This window comes from Urocampus carinirostris, chromosome 3, assembly GCF_059441175.1.
Source record: "Urocampus carinirostris isolate Australia breed hairy pipefish chromosome 3, RoL_Ucar_1.0, whole genome shotgun sequence".
In the NCBI taxonomy this organism is placed as follows: Eukaryota; Metazoa; Chordata; class Actinopteri; order Syngnathiformes; family Syngnathidae; genus Urocampus; species Urocampus carinirostris.
Genome location: NC_142351.1, coordinates 49,442,354 through 49,461,498, shown reverse-complemented (window position 1 = coordinate 49,461,498; position 19,145 = coordinate 49,442,354). Strand labels below are relative to the sequence as shown.

The 19,145-nt window shown below is 39.5% G+C and overlaps 2 protein-coding genes and 1 long non-coding RNA gene across 3 annotated transcripts; all 3 read right to left on the bottom strand.

Moving 5' to 3' along the window:
- Positions 1–700: 700 nt before the first annotated feature.
- On the bottom strand, positions 701–6,125 carry LOC148369962 (serine/arginine-rich splicing factor 6-like). Its single transcript, XM_088332208.1, has 6 exons — positions 5,929–6,125; positions 5,385–5,545; positions 3,076–3,194; positions 2,796–2,998; positions 2,644–2,715; positions 701–1,592 (listed from the first exon to the last, which is right to left on the bottom strand). The coding sequence occupies exons 1-6, from the start codon at positions 6,033–6,035 to the stop codon at positions 1,208–1,210; spliced, it is 1,047 nt and encodes a 348-aa protein (XP_088188334.1). The 5' UTR covers positions 6,036–6,125; the 3' UTR covers positions 701–1,207.
- Positions 6,126–7,541: 1,416 nt separating this feature from the next.
- eif2s2 (eukaryotic translation initiation factor 2, subunit 2 beta) lies at positions 7,542–16,881 on the bottom strand. Its single transcript, XM_088332209.1, has 9 exons — positions 16,739–16,881; positions 10,349–10,529; positions 10,151–10,251; positions 9,914–10,043; positions 8,889–8,989; positions 8,444–8,592; positions 8,294–8,350; positions 8,110–8,195; positions 7,542–8,011 (listed from the first exon to the last, which is right to left on the bottom strand). The coding sequence occupies exons 1-9, from the start codon at positions 16,751–16,753 to the stop codon at positions 7,836–7,838; spliced, it is 996 nt and encodes a 331-aa protein (XP_088188335.1). The 5' UTR covers positions 16,754–16,881; the 3' UTR covers positions 7,542–7,835.
- LOC148369961 (uncharacterized) lies at positions 10,888–13,768 on the bottom strand. The gene is made up of 2 exons (XR_015850071.1): positions 13,264–13,768; positions 10,888–12,846 (listed from the first exon to the last, which is right to left on the bottom strand). It is a non-coding gene; the product is annotated as an uncharacterized LOC148369961 (long non-coding RNA).
- Positions 16,882–19,145: the final 2,264 nt, after the last annotated feature.

Sequence of the window (19,145 nt, the reverse complement as noted above, 5' to 3'; positions counted from 1 at the left end):
TCATGGCCAAATCCAAGCACTTTTTAAGGACTTTCAAATCCAATTTCTCTAGGAAGCCTACAAGAAATCCAATGTGAATCATGTAATTTGCAAACGCACAAATATTTATGCGATTGACAATTTATATAATTGTCGTGTGCATTTATCAAGGATATGTAATGATTGCTTCTCGAGATGCTCGCAAATGTGTGTGAATCTGAAAAATTACGTGTGTACTGAGACAAATATCCATATTGGCGCAGGATAAAGACGTTATTAAGTTGAGTTCATTTTCAGTTGCAGTTCTAGCAAATACAATTTTCCACTGGGAAAAGCCACCGTAAAATTGATATAAGTGCCCATCATAGGCAAGTAATCCTTGAACCGATACATATTTTCAGCACCTGTCCTCATGGACGCAATTATGCCGCATAATATATCGCCGTAAAAACTAATGTCGGCTGCCATTTAGCACAGGCAGAAAACTTAATGGTAAAACAAAGCCACCATAGGGCAGTTTCTAGGCCTTATTTAACCATACTTGAGAATAATTTAATGCATATACAAACAAACCACCAACTAATGGAATTATAAATCCTTAAAAACAGATTTTTTGGTGCATTTTTAAGGATTTTAAGCACCTGCACAAACTCTGTTTATTTTATTTTTCAGGCATGATATACACAAATCCAATCAACAAAAAGACAAAACCAACACAGACCACGGGTAAGACCTTTAATGAGCAGACAGGAATCAGAAAACACAACAGCTTAGTGGCCGTTATAAAAGTAGACATGCACAAGAATATTTCTATAAACGGGAGCTTTGCCACAAGCGTACTTTTCAAACTCTGCATTATTCCAGTTCAAAACAATACATGTAGTCTTTTTCTTTTAAACATATTGATGTGTAATATTAGAAAGGGGGGAAAATGAACTTCTGTCAAATACTCAAGTACTGTAATTTTGGCATAGACAACCGTTTAGTTGTTTTATCTCGAGAGGTCATTGAAATTGTAATGCAACCTACCAATTATCCATGAAATGGCCTAATGTTTTGGGAGATGCATACAAAAAATCAAAAAGGAACTCAAATTAGTATCGTGTGTACATCTATTGGAAGGGAATTAAATGAGTAGGGTCAAATAAACGAGGTGAATCATTTTGTACTGCTGCTTGAGGAAAAAAAACTATTTACAGCAAAGGTCCGGCATTCAATAAGGTCTGCGCTAATCCTGGGACACCGATCTAGACCGTGAACGTGACCTAGAACGGGAGACCGAGCGACCTTCCCTAGACTGGGACCGGCGGTCATCCTCACGAGGGGAAGGGGAACGGGATGCGGATTTTGGGCCATGCTCCTCGTTCCCGTTTTCCATAGGGGAGGCCGAGCGACTGCGAGACTGCTTGTCGGCCTTTTCCTTGGATGGAGAACGAGAACCCCGCTCAGACTTTACCTTGGATCGACTTTTTGAGCGGGACTTTGATTTGTGCTCGGGGGAACGGGACTGGGATTTTGATCGGGAATTTGACTTGCGTGTGCGAGAGCGCGAGTTGCTCTCGCCTGATTTGGAGCGAGATTTCCTTCCAGATCTCTTACTGGGGGAACCAGACCTGCGTGAGGAATAAAAAATAAAACACAAAAATTAAAGTTTTCAAGTTAATCAAGAGACCATCAGTTGGGTGTTTTTGCATTAATTTACCTTTTATTTGTGTACAGAACACATTTTAACCTAAAACAAATCATGGTTTCATTGCACCTTATTCATGAGGTTTTATGGTAGAACATTACCGTATTTATGCAATGAACAGGGGAAAAAATTATCGCTGACCAAGTCCACCAAATATTCGATGCATAACAGACACCGAACCAGGGTCGTGGGAGGTACCGTGCCGAAACTTCAACACTAAACCAGCGGTTCTCATGTGGTCTGACTTCAGGAACGACCATCCCACCTTAATTACAAGCCGCGACTAAAATCAAGAAAGAAATGCACTTCTCGGAAGTATTAAATGAAAAGAATGTGCGAGTTAAAACAGAGAATATATTAACATAAAAAAGGACTTCTAGTGATATTTCATTTAATGCTCAATTAGCTGCATTTTATAATGAAATCCAAAAGGCCTAACTGCAGTGGCTAATAGAATCCATATCTTGTATGCTCCACTGTATTTGTGTTTTGCCATGTTCAATATGTGTAAACAAACTAATGTTCTGTATGAAATTGTGTTTAAACTCGCATTTGCAGATAATTATTACCACCTCTTAAGAGGTGGTGTCTGTTACTTCAAAATATTTACTTGCTGAAATAATCACTGCAGCTCCTTTTGTAGGGCTCAGAAGTTCTTAGATGCGCTCGGATAAACTCTTCACTGTTAATCTGTTTTGGAGTTTTGCTTGATATTTGGTTTCTAGTTGAACGTCCTTTTTTTTTAACTTTCACCATTCGTCATCCTGAAGTAAAAGAAAACCACGGGTCCCTGGCATGTGATATCACAGTCTAGGAATGCTATATTTGAGGTGAGTAATAGTGGAACAAAATTTGATACCAATTTTTCATTTTTAAAAAGGGGTGCATGTTACATGAGAAAAAAAAAAAAACACTTTATACACAGCTAGCTAGCAATCACTACAACATATCCGAATGGAACGACATTTCCATACCTAGACTTGGATCTGGAGCGACTCCTGGAGCTCCTGCGGCTCCTGCTGCGGGAGCGGCGTCGGCTACGAGATCTGCCAAATGGCATTACACAGATTGCAACGACGGTTTTTTGATACAACCGAAAAAAAATATTGGTAAGACGCAGACCCACCTAGAGCGGCTGCCAGAGTAAGACCGACGCCTCCGAGACCGGTCCGGCACAAGACGAATTTTTCTGCCATTAATGTCCGTCCCGTCCAACTTGTCTATGGCACGCTTCATGTCCGATTGGCTGCGGAACTCGATCACGCCCTCATTGGGCCGCTCTTTGTGAGCGTCGGCATAAGTGACCTCACCTGCTTGCCGCATGAAGTCCTGGCAAAGACAGTAGGGTTAGGCTGAGAGGTCCAAAAAGATCAACAACAGCTGCAAAGCAACAGTTGAAATGGCACCTTGAGGTCCTGCCAGCTGCAACGGCTGGACAAGTTTTCCACGATCAAACGGTATTCGGTACGAACCGGGGGCCCGTACTTGTCGCGGCCAGTGCGGTTCCTGCTGCCGTAATAGCTCCCTTTATAAACAAAAACACAGAGGCATAGTCAGAGACACCATTGGGGCTTGATATAAAATTTGGAAAATATCAAGACGGAGCCCTGCCTGATATGATAGTTTAAGACTGCATTAAGTAAAACAAAATTCACTCCTGCGACATGACTTAAATTTCAAAGCTTCAGAGCCACTGCATGAGCGTTACATAAAGTCTGGATTTATACGTTTTGGCAATTGAGCTTTGCTGTAAAAGAACACTAGTGCAGCTCTCCCCGACAATACAAAGTTTCTCTTACTGTGGCTTATGGAGACTATTTTGGCTAAGTGGAAATAGAAAAAAGCAGTGATGTTCTTTCGGTACCTCCAAACCCTGTAACACAGGCAGATAGGAGGCAGCCACATAGGAGATTCTTGTCATTATTGAATCTAGGTAAGAACGTGGCTAAGTAACAATTGCTCTTTCCCACTTAACTCACACTAGTTGTACGATTTCAAGTAGTTTATGTCGAGCCGCTCTGCGTGTTTGCACTGTCAACAAAGAAACCAATGGCAATCCTCACCATCACCCCTGGTCTATTGGCAAAAGGCTGATGTCATCATGGCTTCCGGTTAGGTCAGCCAAGGATCAAGGGGGGGCAAAGGTCACACACACATTGTAAAGGTGAAAGCCAAGGCCAAACGGGACAGGCAGTCATCTTAGCCAGTCATCTTTAGCCTCAATGGACTCTCAGGCTCAGCCCGCAACTGGACTCTTTCAAATTGAAACATCAAGGACTTTGTTAATATTGAATATAAAAATAAAGGAGGTAAAGTAGGAAAAATACACAAGACATTAAAATATTAATCTACCACAAAAGACTGAATTAAAAAATTACCCCGGTGTGGTTTCAGTGACTGATTGTTAGGTACACAAAGTTGTACAGCACATCCTCACATACAAAACTAAATAGTCAACTTGTGTAATTATGGTTTTTACAAGCTCCTGTAAAGGCTACAATTACTGCTATGACCTAAGGATGTCATACGAATGTCCGCAACCCCTAATAAGTGCCAAACACTTGATGGGTGTTGGGGAAGCAACAATTCCAATGTTTATATACTCTAAGGGGAATTACCAAAGTCCATTCCACGTTAGGCTAAGCAACAATAGAAGCTCACACTGTAATGAAAACTAAAGGTGTAAAACTGCAAGGACACATAAATGCAGTGGAACCCCAAAGATCAAATATCCATAACACGACATTCATTCTCAGTGGATGGGAGGGAACAGAAATAGAAGTCTGCATGTCTTGATGTGCCACGGATATAAATGGGATGTTCTTTGATTAATGTTTTTACAAAAATATTTCATATAACGAAAACCGCAAAAAGCTCTGAGCCTCAAGTGTGCACTTTCATGTAAACGGGTTTAAAAAAAAAAAGTTGTCTATGACGAAACACCAAAGTACATTTGATAATGATACATCTTGTGCATTTAATGTTTAGTACTAGCTTTGGGTATTTTAATTACTTTATTAATTCAAAAATAAGGTTTACTTTTTAAAAGTATGCATTAAAAAATGCCCTGCTCATATTTTATTCAGAAGTAAATAAAATGATTGAAGCACCTTTTTCGAACGTGCAAATACACACAATGAAAATCATGATCCACATTCTGGCAACCACACTAGTGGCGGCAATGATGACAGTTTGTATGTTTATAATGCTGCTAATTATTGTTAACCTGTAAAAGTATGACTGACAAAGATCTGGATGGATATAAATTGTTGCTACGAAGGAAAATGTTCACCGATTGGCGAACAGGACCCATATGCACTTGTATGTAAATCCTTCACAAAACAAAACAGCGTCACTATGACCAACTGCTTACAGAGATGTATGCACAAGTGGCCTTGCAAAAACCAGTTTATTGCCAAATCACATCATTTACAGTTGGAAATTATGTGGATCGGCACTCTTGTTGCGTGACATTTGAGGTTCCACTGGACCTATCAAATCAAAATGGATTACTCTTTTACTCCACGAAAACGCTTCCGCGTAGCTCGAAAGGGCAATCTATGAATTCTACATTTCCAGCAAGTCAAGAAATTGGGCTTTCATTATTGTCATTACATTTAGCACGCATCAGACTAAAGTAACGATCAACTGCAGTCCATATCCACAGTATGCCTGTTTAAGGAGTCGATTGTGTAATGTAACAAACTTTACTCACCGCGCCCATCACCCCAGGAACCACCACCGAAGCTTTCTCGGTCTCGACGAGGCCCGCGGGCATGCTCGACGATAACCCTCTCGCCGCACAGATCCTTGCCGTTTAGCTCATAAACGGCGTCGTCAGCATCACGATTGTCCTCGAATTCCACAAAACCGTATCTGTTGTGGAAAGACACGTGTGACGACGTTATAGCATAACAAAATTCAATGAGAGCTTATTACGACATTTATGGCTCTTCAATTGCTAAGCTAATGTTAGCATTTTGACACAGCCCATGCGCCATGTTGGCCATGCGGCGTTTCACCAAAATGTAACATTTATAGTTAGGAAAGCGCACATACCAGAGGTCGTAAAGAACGTATTATGAGATATATATATATATATATATATATATACACATTTTTGTATAGCATTTTACGTAAAAAAATGTTTTAACATAAAAAGAGGACGCAACAGTGGGTCTAAATCGCGCATACGACGCTAACAAAAAATAGTAGGCCTTTGACACTTTAGCGGACGTCGACCAGAGCAAGAATCTCACCCGTTCTTTAAATCCACTTCCAACAACTTGCCAAAGCTGCCGAAAAAGCGATGAATGTCCTTTTCTCGGACGTGGTAGGCAAGTCTTCCTACATAAACCCGAGGCATGTTGAATTAGTCGAAGTCCGTTTGTGACTCTCCTTGTGGCCTACACTGGAAACAAACGTTCGAAGGACTCTGTGGGTGATGACGTCTGAATTTTTGTTGAGCGGCTGAAAAGAATAACCAATCCGAGGTCAGCATTCAATTTACTGCTTCCGGCATAGTTTCATACGAGTTTGATTGAAACAATGCGTCTTTATTTACGGATACCCGTTTTAATGTCTTCAGTAGCAATCTGAATACTATAATATTTCATTAATAATGTAGCTTGATTACTTTCAATTGCGTTTGGGATACTCCAATACCAAATATGCTAATAAAAAAACAGAATAAGTCAAATAAACTGTAAATTTAAATAAAATGACATGTATAACATAAATTAAAATTGTTACTTTGAAAAAAAAAAAAAACCTCGAGGTAACCAAGATCAGGTAAGTTGCTTGTCGTTCAACAAAAAATGCTCACATTTTACCCGCTTAGTTTAGTTGATTAAGTTAAGTTTATTTGTCTATCTATCTATTTACCCTGGTCATATCCCTCGAGAGGGGTGACAGACAGCAAGACAAACACATACAATAACAAAGAAAATAAAAAAGGGAAAAAGTAGCAAAACATGCACACACAAAGATTTTTGGACCATGGCCTACCCAAATGCCCAAACAAGTTAAGCACCTCGGCACCCAAGTTGGTCATGCTTTTGTCCCTCCAGATGAAACGGGACTCAAGAAAGCGGCCATGTCACTCGGGTCAGGGTGACACAACACACTCTTCTGTTCAACTGCGGGATCCGACAGCTTTCACTGGTTTACCCCTGCCGCATCATGCAGGTGCCCTGCCAATCCCTTAGAACACATCTAAACATCCCACTATCCTTTCACAACACCTCTCCAACTCATTCCTATCCCCAACAGAGCTCTAGCTCTGTTGTACAGCCGGTTAATTTATAACTTGATTAAATAATAATAGTCACAAAACTGTCCATTTTGGGTACAATTGAGCAGTGAAGTGCAGACAGGTGACAAATAAGTTAGTGTTAAATGGTTAGACGTATTTCTAGTTAAAATTATTTTTCATTAAACATCACCGTTTTTGTATTTGTTTTCAAAATTGCTTAATTTTCATTTATTTTAAGTGTTATCAATAAAATGAGTAACATATTCCTTACTGCACTAGGCATCTGCAAAATACGGCATGCAATTCTCTTGCCTGATTTCACGCGTGCGCACGCAGATTTAAATTTACTCCAGGATGAAAATAGCGAAGAGAAAAGAACTGTTTAAATTACAGTCCAATTCCAACGCCAAAAAGATGAAAAAAATGAAAGCGTATCTAAGAATATCTCCGTACTTGCACGTGCATCAAAGGGTCATAACATAGGCTGCAATAATGATTTCAAATGGAAGATGGCATCAGCAAATAAAATCTTTTGAAGTTCCAGACACCACTTTTAAAGAAGAAAAAAAAATATTTCACCATTGGCATTTTTTGTAGTATTCCACAAGATTTTACTCATTCAACCTTTGACAAATCAGATTTTATTGCAGGAATCAACAATTAACATCAAAAAAAGTGGAGGGGGTGAAAACAATCCAAATGCAGTCAAAAAACCTCGATGGCAGAAACTCGCCCTCTCGCCCAATTGTGGGCATGCACACGATAAATCAACCCCAATCCACCTGCACTTTAATGCATTAAGTCCTTATTCCTAACAGAGGAAGCTTCCTGCCGCTGGCTTGACCCTTCCAACTAGGAGAAAGGGGTAGCCGGAAGAAGCGAGGAGGAGACAAATTCGATTTTGGTGGCCCTCTAGTTGGCTTTGGCACGAAGTTGTGCCCTCTTGCCCGTCACAGCCTGGAAACCTGCCTTGATGCTAGCGACTGAGCAGCGCGAGTGACACGTCTCGCACTGTAGGAAATAGAGGCGGGTGTCTTTCTGTAGAATGGTCTCTGGTGAGCGGCACGTGTGGCATGTCACATATTCCTCTGTGAGGTAAAGCAAACACATAAATCGCCTTAAATTATGTTCACAATTGGTGTTGTAAACAGTTCTATCCCATCAGTTACAATAAATCAATACTTACTGATATATCTCCTCAAGACATTTTCTATCTGTTTCTGTTGAAATCTTCCTTTGATTACAAGCTGGTTGTTACCATCAATTGAACCACTGGAAAAACAGACAAGGAAGCTTGTGTTTAAAAATATCCTGCGTAACTTACTGGTGTAAATGCTACATCACAAAAAAATGCAAATACAAATTCTGACCTTGTTCCAAGCTCAGCCAAGAGAAAGGCGAGAAGATGTTTGGGTTGACGATGCAACCTGTGGTTGAATTGAAATGTACATGTGAAATCCTGTACAAGGCGAATCGATATACATCGGTTAGCGCAGGATTTTGGCTTAAAAATGACTCACAGTTTGCAGATGTCTGTAAAGTTGACAAAGGAGGTCTTTTTGGTCCCCACTCGCACGACCTGCGGGGGTTTCATCACAAATTTCCTCTTCTCTCCGGCCACCATGTCAGGGTTCTTTTCCCTCATGATGTTGAAAACTCTGTTCAGGAGCTAAGAAATAATTTTGCACAATAAATTCTTTTTTTTGGACATGGTGAGTCACATAATACAATACGGTTTACCCATAAGCTTTTTGAACTTGGTGCGATACCAAGCTTTTCCTATCACCCGCAAGACTAGCCATTACCATCAGCCCAACCTCCCCAGCTTTTAATAATTACTGCTTTGTGTTGGAGATCAAGGGCAATCAATTGACTCAATAATATAAAAATATTACGCTCCGTTGCAGAGTCCCTTTCAAATTGGCATAGTATGCCGTAAGCCAAAATGCTTATGTGTATTTTTACCTCATCGTATGTGTAGTCCCTTTCCGTGCCAGCCCAGGCTGGTCCAGTGGTGGAACTGAATGAAATGCCATCGTTGTTTTTCCCCTCATCATCTTCCAGTGCTGAATGAAGTCAAGCAAAGACGATGTCCTCATTACATTATAATAGCAAAGAGGACACACATCTAGCTAAAATCAAGTTTTTGGGGCCTTTGGCTATTTTAAAATACTAATTTCTCATTAACAGTAACTCAATGTGGTGTTGTTTTCCCGTTAAGACATCTGTGCTAATTCCAGCATGATTTACTCCAATTAGCACCCCTGTCTCGAAAAATGTTTGGGAGCATACATTTTGTACGTAAAATGTAGGGACCCCAACCCTTTTGAAGCGGAGAGCTACTTTTTGTTTGCCGACTGACACCAACAGCTACCATTTAGATATACATTTCAAAAATAGCAATTTATATTTTCCCATGTTGTTACTATGTTATTACCAGGTTGTAATTATTAGAAGCCAACCAGTTAAAAAAATCATGTCGCTTAGAAATCTAATTTACTAGAAAATTGCAATGACTCATCGCTGGCGAGCGATTTTTCTAAAAACGTATCCATGAACTTCTCGGGTGTCAATGTTGAATTTATTACATACACAAAAATTTGGGAAATTAAAAGGAAACTTGTGCAAACTGTCATCTCCACAGAATTCCATTAAAACTAAAAGTTTGATTGCGATTTTGATTATAATCAGAGTAGCTATTACATTATGACAACAATGTTTTAAACGAAAAAGCAAAATTGTAATATCACGTTTTATGTCATGATTTTGAATGTTTGACTGGTATTAACCGACAACATAAAACGTATCAAATAAAACTACACGTATTTTATGATATACATTTACATTGTAAAAAAATGCAGTCACGAAATGTGTTTTTGTTACTTGCTCTCGCATTATGCATAGAAGTAATAAATTCATTTTTTTTAATCTGGATCTGCAGCCTTGTGTATGACCTGTATTAATTTTATTCTGTTGAAATCCATAATTACCGTCATCTTTTTCAAGAGGTTCTCCCTCATCAAAATCCACTTTTTTGGCCTTCTTCTTTTTGGCAGGAAGCATCAAGTCCAGGTTGTCCTCGTCAAGAACATCACTCTGTTCTCCCTCGATTTTAAGCTCCTGGTTTAAATAAACAGAAAAACAATATCTTAATCGGGAAAGGACACAATCGCATCTTTTTATGAAAAATATTCTGTACAATGTCAAAAAGAAGGGTCATTGCTTACTTTCATGCCTTCTTCAATGTCATTCTCAAACACCTTTTTGGGTTTCTTTTTCTTTTTCTTCTGATTGAAGAAGTTCAGATCATTCAAATCATCAGATGTTTCTGGGAAATTGGAATGTACACCCCAGTAATTCAGATCAAAGCAATATTGAAGATTCAGGGGGGAATACATTTTTTTCAAACAATAATTTAATCAAACCTTTCTTTCTGCCATCATCTTCATCCATGTCTAGCTCTTTTTCTTCACCAGGCTCTGGTTCTGCTTCTTTCACCTCTACCTCTTTTACTTCTTCTATTCCCACCCCATCTCCTTCCTCATCAAGCATGAAGGGCTTCTTCTTCTTCTTCTTTTTCTTGGTCATATTGGGATCGAAAATCATCTGAAGGTGGCAAAAGGGAATCAGAAGTAATTACAATCTTTGCTTTAACATTTGTTACAAATGTTCATTTGACTAATTAGATTACCGGGGTCGGGATTATATAAGGTCTTTTAAAATTTAAGAACATAACATAAAAATATTAACATTGAAAGAAACACACATACACACCTAAAACAAATGTTTTTCCTGTTGGAGAGTCAAAGAAATTAACCTCGCAAAATAATCACATGTATTGTTTGTAGTTATTCATACAAATATAATTCTGCCAAGGTAAGTTTGATTTTAATAAAACTAACCGATTAGATAATTATGGGGACCAGTAGTCCTTATTAGGACATTTGGATGATCCTGACATGGCTAAGGCGCGTTTTTTTCAAGGGTTAAAACATGGTTTTAGACTTAGGCTGAGTCCCATTCTTCGCACTTTCACTCGCTATGTGCCCTAGTCACTCGGTTTTGCGCGTTCACCTGAAAATTGGGTGTGTCCCGATACTCTCAAGACCGAGGGAGAAGTGCCCTCAAAACCATGTCATAACCACTTCAGACCTAGGGAGCTCCCTACCTCACTTGGCGGCGAAGTGACTACCCAGAAGGCTTTGCGAATTCTCAATATCAACAAACATGCCCGGAAAGGAACCGCACAAATGTAAGTAGTTTTCCACAACCACGCATGTATTTGGAACAAAATGTATTGAGATATCTTAGTTAGACGTAAATGCAATAGAAAATCGTATTTTCGCGTTAAAACATGAACATTGCAAAATCGCTACTTTGCGAAGTGCACAAATCTACCAAGGGAGCTGCCAAAAAAGAATCTTCATGCTACAAACTGTAAAGTAGGATAACTGTGCAGAAAATCACAGTTCAGCCCATCCCTGTTTGTATCTTAAACGAGTCGTGCTTTTACATCTACATGGCCAGTCGCTAAAGGAGCATAGTCAGAATAACGTTCTGGACATACGCGCTTGTTTACTGCACACAATTTCGGGTGTCGTGTTTTATTTACAATATGATTATTTCATGTGAGATCAGAATGCATTAGTTTTCATCATGCATTATGAGTAATGTCTCCGAATTTCACGTGGAAATACAGTTGAAACAAATTACTATCACACAGTCCACTGCCTTCTCTGCAAACACATATTAAGTAAACTAATTACCTTCTCAAAATGATGTCCAAATGTGGAGACAATTCTAAAGCATATGTGATGCTGGCCAATAGAAGGCTCTTACAGCCATAAGAATAACATGTCAATTTTGTGTATCTATTCACTATCAAATAATTATCCAGAACACATCCTATAATTTCTCACATCAACTTGTTGAGCATCCTATACACAGTTGTTTTTGTGCAATACACAAGCATTAAGTAATCCTTGTTTTTTCCACCCAACCTAAAGGCCACTGTAGAACGTCCCGTGGAAGAGCTGGCCACCATCACAGCTACCACGCCATCCACACCGACGGGCACGTCGTTGGCATCTTCTAATCTGGCGCCAAACCCCAAATCACCCAGAAAAAAAAGGAAGCACGATACACTCCTTGACTTTTTGAAAGCGGAGTCTGCCGGAGTGAGGAAAAGGCTCGAGGAAACTGTGGCCAAAACTGAGCGGTTCCCGTCCTTTTTGGGAAGCTCGTGGACAAATTTCCAGAACAGTGACATCTCTGCAATGTTTCCCTTTGTTTTATAAAAGGAAAATATTTTATTTTATTAAGAACTCAATGAAGTTCCAGTTTGTGTTTTCCAGCTTTATGGAAGTATTGGTATATTTTTGTTACAATTTGTGACACATTATTTATTTACTATTATGTATTTCGGCCCAATGTGATTTTGTTTTTCTGAAAGTAAACTATTATTTAAACTGGAGTGATTTGTAGTTGTTTTCTGTCCAACAGTCACATAGTTCACACACAGTATCTCACATCATTATGAAATAAACCACCAAGGTGTTACTCAAAATAAAGATGTTTATTGAATAGTAATGCAGAAAAGCACGGAATGCAAATGTGGGTCTGACTTCCAAAGCCTAAAACATGGCTTTTGGGCAATTTATTCCATATTAACTGTGGACAATTCTGTGTATGGTGGACCTGGGAACCCTGAAGACCCGTGACACCACACGGTAGGACAGACCGTGGGCCAGCCAGTACAGGCCCTCCAGCCAAGGCCCTGTTCCCTCTTTAGCAGCTCCTGTAGGGCCCACATGACCTTCTTGCTCAACCTTAAGTCCTGAATGAGTTTTGACTTCACATCGAACCATAAGCACAGGATGGGAACATTCCTGTCCAACCTGTCCACGCTTATGGGACAGCCACTCTGGAACACAATAGATAAACAATTTAGACATAAATGTGGGCATAGAAAAGAAAAAGACAGCTTTTACTCGTGATGTAAGCATCATGAAAAAAATGTTGAAATGACCTTTTTTATATCCAATGACAACTCTTTTGAATTAAATTCCTTATGAACTAAGGTTTTTGGGTCGTACAGGGAAGTTTGGTGACGATATTATGTCAGCTTAAGGGTTAGGTGGACTGTTCTTGTGTTTGTTTACTTTTCATCATGTCACACACTAAAGACCCCTACTATATGTCATAAAATGGCATTAAGATACTAATAAGTAGATTGCCATTTATGTCTACACAAACATAAGGTATTATGTGAACGTGCATTGTATGTTAACTTTTACTGTATTTGACCGAACGGGTCATTTTTTTTAATGAGTGTACGTACCTTGTAAAGATGAATCAGCACTACATAGCGCCGAAGCTGTCTTCAGTATAGCACATTTCTCCTCCGTTGATTGGAGACACGGAAAAGATGATGAGCTTTCAGGCAATCGGTAATAACACAGCTGTAGCGGGCATTTTTAACGTTGCACGAACTCTCCAACTGACACACCACAGGTTGAGACTCGAGTTGTTTACATGTGACGTAGACCAATACGTCACTGAGGTCTACAGCCAATTCGTATTACGGCCATCTACTGGACTGGGGTGGAACCTTGCAAGTGTCGTCCAATTTCTTAGGGGACAATCTCCACTTTGCACTCCACTCACGGAGGGCACTTCCCTATCGAAGGACCTCACTGGAGGGTTCTCAGGGCCAAGTGAGAGGAATGGGATTGGGCCTTAGAGTTTAATTTTTTTTTAGGTTTTATTCTGGAGCCAATAGTCGTTATTCTGGAATCGAAGTAATTTTAAAGGGGACAACACAGAGAGAGAGAGAGAGAGAGAGAGAGAGAGAGAGAGAAAAACATATCGTTTCCCCTGTTGTAGATGGATTGCTCGTATAATATATTTTTCGACTTGCATGTTTTCCCCAAATTAAAACGTTGCTCAATATAATTTGTATACAGTATGACAATGTTGCCGTAAAACATTTTCTGTACAGAAAAATAAAACACCTTTTTAAAAAGTTTTTGGTAAAACCAATCTCGTCTCGCACATTCCGCCTCTAATCTGGATAATCCGGGTCAGTAATTAAAAAAACGCATGAAAGACTTACAAAGTTCTGCCTTAGTCCTCACTCTTAATACGGACAGTAAGTTTTCAGCCATGTGAGGAAACTACATGAAGAGTAAAGAATGACAATGGGAACTGATACTGACGTATTTGTTGCAAATAAAACTAAATTGTCGCAGTTTCTGTTACAGAATAAGACCACTTGTAGAATAAAACAAGTAAGTGAAATCTTGAAAGTATATTAGGCAAACCTAAATATACTTCCAGTGGGGAAAGGAATAAGAAAGATGCTCAAATTACTGTCCGGTTTGGGTAAATAAACAGGTTTACACAAAATATCTTTGTTTTTAGGCTACAGTCTGTTTTTCTGTGAGCAAATAGGTGCTGCGTTGTGTTGGTAAGGTTTATTATCCCTCATTAATTGCAATCATTCATAAGGGGAGAAATTGGCCGAGGTTGACATATGAATTTGTATGGTGAAGTGCTCCACGACTGCAAAACACTATATATTTGAAAAAAAAATTGGGAAAAACTCCTAACCTACAGGGAGCAACGAGCTGTGACCAAAAACTGCAAAGATGTTGCTGTTCATATACAAAAAGCTGTTAATTGGTTGTCACAGTGGCAACAGCCAATGATAGACAATTGACATTTTATTTGCATTACTGACATTGTCAAATTATTGTGTATTTGGTTGAAATTTTTATACAGCATTTGTTTTTTTTTAGTTATATACCTTTTCTTGGGTTTGACTCTCTTGGCTTTTCTTCTGAAACAGCTGCAATATAAATATTTATATTAATTTTGTACACTCTTAAAAGTTTGAAATGGAGTTATTTGATAAAAAAAGAACATGTTTAGTGCCTAAAATATCTGTGCTTTTTCATCGTAATTTTAAACTAAATCAAGGGAGGAGGGTTCCATTATTCAATTATCATGAGATTTACAACATTTGGTCGACACTACCATGTATTTACTTGGATCAGATCAATTCCAAAATTCCTAGTATCGACCACCTGCATTAAAAAATAATCGAAAAAGAACCGGCATCCTGTCATAGCAGCGGTACGGATATTTAATACTGAAATTTACCACATCAACGACATGAAGATTATGTTTACAAAATAGTAAAGCATCAACATCAGCAACAGGCTGCTGTCACAGTCTTGTTCCACGGACAGACTGAGGAAATCATATATTCCTCATGCCATGGGGCTCTTTAACTCCACCCGGGAGAGTAAAAGCCCACATTAAATCTCACCCCCACATTTGCATATAACCTTATTTTTATTACAGTGTGTATTTCCTTAGCACTAGTTAAATACTCTGTAGAAAAACATTATATTGGGTATTTTTGTATTCTATTTTTTTTTTATATTTTATTTTGCAACACAAGGAAGTGTGAATTTCCTACAGGGATGAATAAAGTATCTATCTATCTGAACAACACAAATCCAGCTCCACACTTCCTGTGCGGAGTTTGTATGTTCTCCCCGTGCTTGCGTGGGTTTCCTCCGGGCACTCCAGTTCCCTCCCACATTCCAAAAAACATGCATTTCAGGTGAATTGGCCGGGTCCAAATTGTCCCTAGGTGTGAATGAGCGAGTGAGTTGTCTGTCCCCGTGTGCCCTGCGATTGGCTGGCAACCAGTTCAGGGTGTCCCCTGCCCACTGCCCGATGATTGCTGAGATGAGCTCCAGCACCCCCGCGACCCTACTGAGGATAAGCGATGCAGCTAATGAGATGAGATAATGAGATCGCTTAATAAAGGGGCTTGCAATCAATAATAAGGGGACACGTTTGCTGAGGTTGACAGGTATGGATTATCAATATTATTGTAGGAAAATGAGTGCTTTTCCACCCCCTACAATATTAAACTCTTTTGTCCCTTGGGAAATGTATGTGCATACTGTATTCATTCTAAAATAATGAAATACAAAAACGATTCTAACCATGTAGATCCAAGTAGAAATGGGCAATCCTTGCTCATTTCGGATTTATTTTACTCAAACAGCTAAAATTTCGTCTACGTGACGTTGCGTCTGAGGGCTCACTCATTTTTAGTTTCTCTTCCATAGCGTCGGGTGGGGTGAATGGATCCCTTAACCACCAGGATTGTAGGAGCACCATTTCCTGTGGTGTGCCTTGGGCAAGCACATCCTGGTGGCGCCCATCTCTGTCTAGGGCTAGGCTAACAAATATTTCCATCCGGTCTCGATCGGGGGACCTACCTTTCACGTGTTAGGCGAATGTGCTAATGATTCTCGAGATTTGAACTCACTGGATCAATAGCCTGGCAGATTTTATCAGTTATATGTGAGCTCATTACGCTTCAGTAGTCACATTTATTTGATTCGATTTCCCCACAGCAAACAAAGTCATCAGTTCGTCATGGTAAAAACAATGTGTTCTTTAAACTGTGGAATAGCCAATGCTAATGCTATATATTGTCGCTCATTGCACTTTTCTACTCAAGTTCTCCGGCAGCGGTGACAAGTTACATTGACAAACTCCCGTGAAAGGTGTTAACATCACATTTATCGTGTATGCGATTTCGCAATTAATTCAAGATGTTTGTGTTGGTTTATGCGTCCTCTCGCCGATGTTAGCTCGGTAGCAGCCATGTGAGGAGTTCCGAGGCCCAAAGTCATCCTCATCTCTTCCCTGTTCATCATCTCACATAGTGAGGTGTAAAACGTCTACCATTTTAAGTGCGTGAAGAACACAGAAAACAGATGACATACCTCGTCTCCAGACATGTTTCTAAATGTCCTGCTGGATAAAACCTGACTAGTTTTTGCTTCTCAAAAGATTCTTACACAGCAGGTTGCGTCAGCACTTGAGGGCAAGTGCGCATGCGTTTGTTGCAAGTGACGTAATTTGAACGCGACGTAGATTTCAATGGTGACTATAAACGTCATCAGTTTATTGTATTTTCTTTACATGTTGATAAATAATTATAAAAACATTTTCTTCATTGCCTTCCAAAGTTAAGTTAACCCTTACATGATATCCACAAAGTTTTCCCAGAACCAGAAGACCATTAAAACAAATAACATTTGCAAACATTTTTGTGCGGTCCCTTCTCAAGGTTTCTTCAGTTCACTCATGCTGAGGCTTTTGAGTTTTTCCTTGCCCTCATGTAGGTTTCAGATCAGGGGATGGTGTAATAATAGGCTGTAGTTTGCAATAATCTGTGGTCTGTACAGCCCTTTGAGACTTCTTGTGATTAACATTACTTGACTTAACATGCTATGTAACGTTCTGTTTCCACCTTGGTATGTTTTATTTTACTGTTTTTTTTGGTCGTCAATATTTTTATTTATTGATATTCTGATTTGTTGTACAGTTTAAATGTTCTGTTTACGTTACACTGTGGTCAAATGTTTGCATGAAAATGTTTCTATGTTTGTTAAATAAAGCATTAAAAAATGTTGATAATGAAGCATCAAACCAAACTGTTTAGCATTTATTTAGAGGCTTTTAACTAGGACAAGAAAGTTTGATCACATTACCCCGATTTTAGCTGACCTACACTGACTCCCTGTCAGTTTAAGATGTGATTTGAAGGTTCTGTTGGTATCATACAAACTTTTGCATGGAATCCCCCCTATGTTCCTCCTCGATAAGCGCTTGTCTGCTTGTAATTCCAAGATCCAAGTAGAAATACGCAGGTTCGAGAGTCTCTCCATTATGGCCCTAGCGCGGAAAGATGATCTGTCCTCTGAGATTTGATCTGCTACTAAAGTGAAAGTGTTTAAATCTAGTCTTAAAACACAATTACCGGTATATTCAATAACTTACGAGTGATGGGCAGCACTGCAGCTGAGTGGTCAGCGTGTCTGCGGCACAGTTCTGAGGTCATGAGATCGAACCTTCCTGTGTGGAGTTTGCATGTTCTCCCCATGCTTGCGTGGGTTTACTCCGGTTTCCTCCCACATTCCAAAAACATGCATGTCAGGTTAATTGGCCGGTCCAAACTGTCCTTAGGTGTAAATGAGCGAGTGAGTTGTCTGTCTCTGTGTGCCCTGCGACTGGCTGGCAAGCAGTTGAGGGTGTCACCTGCCCACTGCCTGAAAATAGCTGAGATGGGCTCCACCTCCCCCGCGACCCTACTGAGGATGAGTGGTGCAGAAAATGGCTGGATGGATGAACTTATGATGTTGACCTCATACTTTTGTCCTTAATGGAGAAGGATGAGCCTGGCCTTTGCACAATGCATCAATTTTGAGCAATTGTCTAGAACGTTGGTCAAGATTTTGGGGCAGGGAGCAGTCAACTGGACGTTCTGCTATCTATATTTCATGTTAATGATATCAGAGTATTGTCTGATGATGCCTCTGCAACTTCCATTGCAGGCTGGTCATCCTGGAAGGTGGTTTATCGCATGTGTGGTCCCCTTCTCAAAGTTACTTCATGCTTATGTTTGAGTTTTTCCTTGCCCTCATGTTGGTTTCAGATCAGGGGATGGTGTAATGATTGGCTGTGCAACCCTGTAAGACCTTTTGTTAGTAAGAGCTATACAAATAATCACGACTTGACGTAGCTATGGGTACGTTGACAGGAATTTAGTCCTTTGTCCAATATTTCATAAGAATTTATTTACAATGAATGATTAAAATATGATCAACAAGTTTGTTGTGCAGTCAGGGAAGTAATGTGTAGCACGGCCTCAGCTTCAATGATATTAAATGGTCATATTTATTCACTGTTTTAAGTTTCACATTTAACTACACAATTTTTTGATTTTCTTTTTTTTAAATCGCAGAATTCTCACATTTTATCTTCAATACGACAAATTCTATCATTATGCATCGTATTTCAGTGCTGAGCGACTGCATACGCAGTAAAGCATGCAATATTCTTGCCTCATGGCAGAGGGCATTGGCAACTAAAAGCAAGTCAACCCATCGAGTAATATTTTTCTCCTTTTTTTTCATAATGGAGGCTTACTTATATATTGATGCATTTACTCAAAAGCAGCAGCACATAGACTTAACTTATAAGTTAAAGGCAAATAATATATATTTTTTCCATGATAGTTTATATATTGCTTTCTTGCTCTGCCAAAGAAATGAATACAATGTAGGTTTATTCATTTGTAAATCTGACTGTCCCTCACCAGACAAGAAACACACTACACGTCCCTAG